The sequence below is a fragment of the Odocoileus virginianus genome, chromosome 6 (assembly GCF_023699985.2).
Source record: "Odocoileus virginianus isolate 20LAN1187 ecotype Illinois chromosome 6, Ovbor_1.2, whole genome shotgun sequence".
Classification (NCBI taxonomy): Eukaryota; Metazoa; Chordata; class Mammalia; order Artiodactyla; family Cervidae; genus Odocoileus; species Odocoileus virginianus.
In genome coordinates, this window is record NC_069679.1 from 68,756,596 (window position 1) to 68,764,015 (window position 7,420).

At 42.9% G+C, this 7,420-nt stretch overlaps 1 protein-coding gene across 5 annotated transcripts; it reads left to right on the plus strand.

Moving 5' to 3' along the window:
• Nucleotides 1–203: 203 nt before the first annotated feature.
• Nucleotides 204–5,331, plus strand: SRSF5 (serine and arginine rich splicing factor 5). 5 transcript variants are annotated; one of them, XM_070469551.1, is made up of 9 exons: nt 205–356; nt 961–1,148; nt 1,249–1,390; nt 1,703–1,773; nt 1,907–2,005; nt 2,296–2,365; nt 3,586–3,659; nt 4,308–4,418; nt 4,512–5,331. In XM_070469551.1, the coding sequence occupies exons 3-9, from the start codon at nt 1,265–1,267 to the stop codon at nt 4,789–4,791; spliced, it is 831 nt and encodes a 276-aa protein (XP_070325652.1). In that variant the 5' UTR covers nt 205–356; nt 961–1,148; nt 1,249–1,264; the 3' UTR covers nt 4,792–5,331. The 5 variants fall into 5 exon arrangements, with proteins under 5 accessions (XP_020760560.2, XP_070325652.1, XP_020760557.2 ...); XM_020904901.2 differs by lacking the exon at nt 961–1,148 and having other exon boundaries at nt 204–356; nt 4,515–5,331; XM_020904898.2 differs by lacking the exon at nt 961–1,148 and having other exon boundaries at nt 205–481.
• The last annotated feature ends 2,089 nt before the right edge of the window (nt 5,332–7,420 follow it).

A 7,420-nucleotide genomic window follows, 5' to 3' on the forward strand; every position in this document is an offset into this window, starting at 1 on the left:
GGAGGTGCGAACGTTGTGGACCACGGCCTCCCAGCCCCGAGCACCTGACGGCTACGCCCATACCATGTCCCGCCCCTTGGCCCCGCCCACCTCGACTCAGCGTCACAGGGGCCAGCGCCGTAAAGAGGCCCCGCCCCGCGGACACCTCTGCCCCCGGATCCAAGGGGTGTTGTCAAGGGCGGTCCCGGAAGTGACGCAGGGACGCGCCCTCCATTTTGTGGGACGCCAGAGCAGCTAAGTGCGTCAGTTGTGGAGAGACGTAGACGAGTTGAGTCCTGGTCTGCGGGGAGGCGGCCGGCTCTATCGCAGACTACGGACCTCTCTGGGTCTCAGCTGCCAAAGATCCTGTCCGGTAGGTGAGTGGCTCACTTTGAGGGAAAGGCTTCTCGGATCGAGGCTTCTTCATGGCCGCTCAGATCGCGAGTGGTCAGGGCTGCTCTCTGTGCGGAGGACGGCGTCCAATGAGCGCAGTTTATTCGAGGTGGGCGCTGGGGCACGTCTCCCTTTGGGTATTGTTTGAGGGGACCTGAAGGTGGAAGGGCGGTCCTGGGCAGGGTCGTTTTTACAGAGGGGTCATGCGCCCCTCCCTGCCTTTTTGTTTCACTGTCTGAACCCCGGGAGTAGTGGGCCGAGACCTTTGCTCGGGGTGTGGTCGGGGCTGTCCCAGGGTGGGCACAGTGATCCGGAGCGGTGGGGTCGGGAGAGCGGGAGGGAACGGGGGGGTTTGGCACGCGCGGTTCTCCCCACCGCCGGCTCCGAGGCCGCCATTTTGTGGCTGCTCCGCGGCCACCCGCCGCCGTCTGCGCAGGCCCGGCGGTGGCGTCGCGAGATTCCGGCTTCCACCCGCTGTGACGCTCCCGGGAGGCGGCGACGCGCGTGCAGCCCGTCGCCATTGGGCTGGCCTTGCGGAGGGCGGGGTCGGCTCCGCCCGCACTTCTCGGCCTTTCCTAACTGCGGCAGATGGGAGGGGGCCAGAAGAGCCGGGGAGAGTGTGCGGCTGCGCAGTTCCAGAGGCGGCAGTGGGCGTTGCGGTTGCTGCGGTCTGGGCCCAGGGAAGGATCGTGTTGGGAGCCGAGTTTTAATTTTGTCTGCAAGGGACCCGGCCTAATAAGAGGCACTCTTGGCAATCTTGTTTATAACATCACCGGGTAAACATTTTATTTTATGCTGTTTATGTTTTTGGTCCCTTGACCAGGCATTCCTCTGACATTCACTGGTACTATCTCAATTGAATTTATTTCCTGACAGAAAGTACTAGCCGGACATGAGTGGCTGTCGAGTATTCATCGGGAGGCTAAATCCGGCGGCCAGGGAGAAAGACGTGGAAAGATTCTTCAAGGGGTATGGACGAATAAGAGATATTGATCTGAAAAGAGGCTTTGGTTTTGTGGTAAGTGTTTAGAATTGGTTGAATTATCTATTGTTAGTGGGTAAAGATTGTTAGAAGCAATGCTTTTAAGTTTTTTGGGTCCCAGCAGAGTATGTTTGGGAAATATGCATTCTTAAGGTAGTGAATTTTCTTAACGGAGAAACGAATTTCACTCCTGGCTGGAGAAATCATTTCCGGTCCCTTTTTGATTAGGCTTATCTATATGCTGTTGTCATTAAGATACTGTTTCACAGGTATTGAGTGGTTTTAATGTGTTGCAGAATAGACTTTTAAAGCAATGTTAGGCATTATATATATCTGTGTGTGTTTTAGGAATTTGAAGATCCCAGGGATGCGGATGATGCTGTATATGAACTTGATGGAAAAGAACTCTGCAGTGAAAGGTGATAATTTTATTTTTAGTTTTATGACTTAGCACTCTGAAGATAAGCTAGGTATTGGGCTAGATATTTTTTGTAAATGGATCTTTTATGTAGCTTAAAGTGGATAATGAAGATTTTTCTTCCTTTCCTGTAGGGTTACAATTGAGCATGCTAGGGCTCGATCTCGAGGTGGAAGAGGTAGAGGACGCTACTCAGACCGTTTTAGTAGTCGCAGACCTCGAAATGATAGACGGTATGTGATTAATGGTGGATGGCTGCTTTGAACAAGCATTAGTGTAGGAGGAGTCTTGATGTTCTAAAGTTAGCAGAAGTGATTTTGCTGTATATGTATAATCAATTTTGTCATTCATGTATTAGTCTACTGTTTCTAATAAGATTGAGTCATAAAATAATGCAGAAACTGTTGGTGGAAGTCAGTTGAATGACTTGTCATACCTGATTGCTTGAACTTGCCCACAACTGAACACACTAGGTGCACGTTGCTGCATTTCTTCCATTGTGAGTACTCATTTTCTTCCTCAGAAATGCTCCACCTGTAAGAACAGAAAATCGGCTTATAGTTGAGAATTTATCTTCAAGAGTCAGCTGGCAGGTTTGTTGAAACACAGTTTTGAGATATTTTGATGTGGTTTTTTAAATATTAGTGGGTAGTTAATGTTTTTATTAATGTTTTATTAAAAGTAGTTTTATCTATAATGGACTTTTAATTGTAATTTTAAAATTTTAATTAAATGTAATTGGGGGATATTTCAAATTTTAATGTTAGTGATCAAATGTAAATGTTTTGAGGATATATTTTCTTGTTTTTAAAAATCAATTTTAACCAAATATTAAACCCTTTATTTGCCAGCCTATCTGTGTCGTTGGCCTTATGACGAGGAGTGCCTGTGGGTTATCCTAATCGTTGTCTTGGTCACTCTTGGTTGGGCCTGGTTGACTTTGCCAGTCAGCTCCTACAGTGATCAATTGGCCACCTCTAGATCTGTGTTTGCCGGTCTAGACGTAATCGGTGCACTTCTTGAAGTGCCAGGTTGCAGCGATCCCAGAGCGCTGATAACGTGATCTGATCCCTAAGTTGAGAGCTGTCTTCCTGTAACGCTTCCGAATAAGAGGTCCTGGTCGAAAAGAGTTGAAAGATTCGAAATTAGGTGGTCGTTGGAATCCTGATCGCAGTAAAGTGGTCCTTGGTAACTACACAAGAGTAGAACCTGTCTGCATCCGCCTAGTCTGCTAATAGGGAGGGCTGTGCGATTAAAGGCTTCCATCGATTGGGTAGTGTCCTTCAAGTGGGTGGCGAAGAGCCAGTCGGGCATATGTCATGAAGGTTTCTCCGACCGATAAATGGTTTGCTGCTTGACTAGCCTAGGGAAATAATAATAAAGGTAAAGTAAACTTTTTTAATGACATATGGGGCACAAAATAACTGGTGTCTTGTAAATGTAAATGTTCTGTTTTTAAATATAAAATTTCTACTTTAGTCTTTACTTTAAAAATATGTATTGTTTCTTTTTGTTTTTTTGTTTGTTTTGTTTTGTTTTTTTCCTTTTGTATTGAGCTCAGTATAGACTAATACTACTTTAATGTTAAAATCTAAACTTACCTCTGGCATTTTGCTTAAAAGCAATATGCTATTTGCTTATTTCGTGCCCTGACATATATTATTTTAAAATTCTGATAGACTACAAGTGTGGTAAATACCATGTTTGTACTTTATCTAACATCTTCTCTTTCAGTAGTCTTGTTTTTATACAATGTGGTTGTTTGTGTGTCACGTTTCCTTTTCTCTGCTTAACTCACTTATCTTGTGTTAAGGATCTCAAAGATTTCATGAGACAAGCTGGGGAAGTAACCTTTGCGGATGCACATCGACCTAAATTAAATGAGGGGTGAGTATGTATTTGCGTACGAGAGCCTTTTAAAATGTTCTGAAAGTTGTACTGTGAATGTTAGAGGTCTCAAAATTTGGACATCCTGAAACGCAGCGCTTCTCAATCAGGGTTGAATTTGCTTTTCAGGGTACATGTGGCAGTGTCTGGAGACATTTTGGTTGTTAGAATTGAGGTTACTACTTGCATCTTACGGGTAGAGGTCATGTTGTTCAGTCACTTAAGCTCTCTGCAACCCTAAAAACTGCAGCACGCCAGACTTCCCTTTCCTTCGCTGTCTTCCACAGTTTGCTCATACTCAATGTCCATTGAGTCAGTGATGCCATCCAACCATCTCCTCTTATCATCTCCTCCTTTTGCCTGCAGTCTTTCCCAGCTTCAGGGTCTTTCCTAGTGAGTCAGCTTGTCGCATCAGATGGCTAAAGTAGAGGTTAGAGATGTTATTGATCTTCCTGTAGTGCACAGGAAAGCTCCTCACTCCCATTGAATTATGTGCCTTAAAATGTCCACGGTTTGGAGGTTGAGGTATCCTGTTTAATAATAGCAATAGTAAAACGAACATTAAAAAGTAAGTAAACTAGACTGATAATGGTTTGTGAGATGATAAGAAGTACGTAACTTTACAAATAGTATATTTTTTCTTTGTAGGGTAGTTGAGTTTGCCTCTTATGGTGACTTAAAGAATGCTATTGAAAAACTTTCTGGAAAAGAAATAAATGGGAGAAAAATCAAATTAATTGAAGGCAGCAAAAGGCACAGGTATCTCTAATATTTTTAAGTCACAGTTTTATTTAAGGGATTTGTGGGGCCTGCTACTTAGTTTTGTTTTGTGTTGTTTTTTTTTTTTTCTAGTAGGTCACGAAGCAGGTCTCGTTCCCGTACTAGGAGTTCCTCGAGGTCTCGTAGCCGATCTCGTTCCCGGAGTCGCAAGTCTTACAGCCGGTCCAGGAGCCGGAGTCGGAGCCGGAGCAAGTCTCGTTCTGTTAGTAGGTCTCCTGTGCCTGAGAAGAGCCAGAAACGTGGTTCTTCAAGTAGATCTAAGTCTCCAGCATCTGTGGATCGCCAGAGGTCCCGGTCCCGGTCCCGGTCCCGGTCCCGGTCAAGGTCCAGATCAGTTGACAGTGGCAATTAAACTGTAAATAACTTGCCCTAGGGGCCTTTTTTTAAAAAAAAAATTCCCAAACCATACTTGCTAAAAATTCTGGTAAGTATGTGCTTTTCTGTGGGGTGGGATTTGGAGGGGGGTGGGTTGGGCTGGATATCTTTGTAGATGTGGACCACCAGGGGTTGTTGCAAACCAGTTGTATTAAATGTCTTTTGATAAGCCTTCTGCTCACATTTTTGTGAATGTCTGAAGTATATAGTTTGTGTATATTGACAGAGCTCTTTTATTACTAAAGCAAATTTAATTTTTTTGTACTAGAAAAATTTTGAACGTTTTAGTTCCTGGTTATTCAGATAATGTTAATGCGAAATTAGTTTAATGCCTCAATTAAACTAATTAATAGCTTTGGACAGTTAAAAGAGCTCTTAATTTGCTTGTACATAAAGGCTTAATATGAGTTTTCCTTGTTAGGGTTAAGGGTGTCCACCCACCCACCCTTTAACAGCTGTCTGGCAAAGACGTTAAGACAGCTGTTTGTTATTGATAATAAAAGGTTATAAAACTGCATTTGTGTGTTTGTCTGAAGGAAGTATGGCTGCCTACTTCTCCTTCCCCATGCACTTTAGATACATTTAAAATCCCTCATCAGGAATGCTGTAGCAGTGAGGTAGGTGTGTGTGTCCTAGTCATGTCCGACTCTTTGAGACTCTATGGACTGTAGCCTGCCAGTCTCCTTTCTCCATGGAATTTTCCAGTCAAGAATACTGGAGTGGGTTGCCACGCCCCCCTTCAGGGAAATCTTCTTGATCCAAGAATCCAGCCCACACAGCTCTTATGTCTTCTGCATTGTCATGTGGATTCTTTACCACTAATGCCACCTGAGAAGCCACCTTAGTGAGGTATGGTAAGCCTTTTTTTTGTTTGGTTTTAAATTAGTACCTTTGACATTTCCAGGCTAGTCAAAAGATGGATGAAGTGTGAAGTATTGAAAGTAAATGATGACTTAGTTTTTTATGACGGTTTCCCTTGTGTGTTGACCCTACCTGATTTTGGCATCAGGTTACTTAGGTTTCCATAGCCAAGAGAGGGACAGTTTGGGAGGCAGATTGTAAAAGTTAATAATTCATGCCTAACTTAAAGGTTGTAAAACGATTTTGATGGTCCAAGATCATTCCTTAAAACTTAAAAATAACTGCATGTGGTTTAAGAGGCTTTCGCACATGCATTTTCTTCATAGTCCTCAGACATGGGTATAACAATCTATTGAAGGGAAAACAGTTGGCAGTGAAACTGCTTAAGGTTCTACATCCACTTCTATTAAATGTTAGAGTCCTGTTATCTGTAGGAAATTAGTTTCATTGTTTCTTCTAGGAATATCTCAGACTCTTTGAATGCTAGTCAAGATAAATACTTGTTAAAATAACTGAGTAACACTTAATAGCTCTGTTCTTTGGGTATGTAATGTCACTGAGTCCTAAACCACTTAACTATTAACATGTAGTACTTATTTATATATATGTATAATTTTATTTTTTGATAGAAAATTTTCCAGGAGAGCCAGGGCCTGGAACAAGTAAATGGTAGATTGGTATTAGAACCCTGGAAGTCTAGTTCCAGAACCCCAAAACCATATTTACCTGCCCTAGCCTTTCAGGGGTTTTGAGGAAAGCAGAATTGGCAGCACTAGGAACAGATTGGGCTTCCCCAGAGTATGGCATTTGATAGTGGGAATCTGTATTAGCAGGGAGTGCATTTGACAATTCTTGGTATAAAAGCTTTCCTGTGTTCAAGACTATAGAACTTAGGCCATAAAATTGTGAAGCTGATCACAATTCTTGGGAGAGTTTGTGTGGTATACTTGTTGATTCACTTGAATGTGGGGCATTTTCTGGTTACCTCTGTGGGAAACCTAGGTTTTTTTTTCTGTACAGTGTATCTGAAGGGTGTACAGTTCAGCTGGAAGTTGCTAATTGTCAGGTGGAGAGGTGTGGTTATTTTCCCCCTTAGATTTTTTAGATATGGTAACTGGGAAGGGCTTGCTGTATGTACTTTGATGTTTTACCAGTGACTTTTCACCTCTATCATTAAATATGTAGTATCAGTGGCTTATCACTCTTAATAGGATAAAGCACTTTGTTTAAACTAATGGCAGAGATGACCAAGTTATTTTGAATTGATAAGTTGGCCTGAATTCCCAGATACAGAACATAAGAAGTAATAAGTGTGGCTGTAATCCTAAGCAAAGTTTTAGGACCAGGTTTTAACAGTTTCTCAGTTGTGTCCAACTGCAGGTTTTGTGTGGTGTGATGTAGCTTTTTTTTTTTTTTTGCTGTGCGGTGAGGCATAAGAATCTTTGTTCTCAGACAGGGATTGAATCCCTGCCCCCTGCAGTGGAAGCGTGAAGTCCTACTAATCACTGGACCACCAGGGAACTCCTTGTAATTACTTTTCTATATATAGTTGGCTCATGAACAATGCAGGTTTGATTGGCATGGGCCTGTTTATATACAGACATTCAATAAATATCTGTTGCTTTATTACACTGTCCATGGTTGGTTGAATCATTTGATATGGAATCTCAGATACAGAGAACTGACTAAATTATACTCGAATTTTCAGCAACATTGGAGATTGGCTATTCAGGGTTCAGCTTGGT

Bases quoted from the DNA above. Each gene is read 5' to 3' on its own strand.
- SRSF5 (XM_020904898.2), top strand. From the start codon at position 1,265: ATGAGTGGCTGTCGAGTATTCATCGGGAGGCTAAATCCGGCGGCCAGG. The intron at 1,774-1,906 runs GTGATAATTTTA...CCTTTCCTGTAG, and splicing joins AAAGAACTCTGCAGTGAAAG to GGTTACAATTGAGCATGCTA. The intron at 2,006-2,295 runs GTATGTGATTAA...TTTCTTCCTCAG, and splicing joins AGACCTCGAAATGATAGACG to AAATGCTCCACCTGTAAGAA.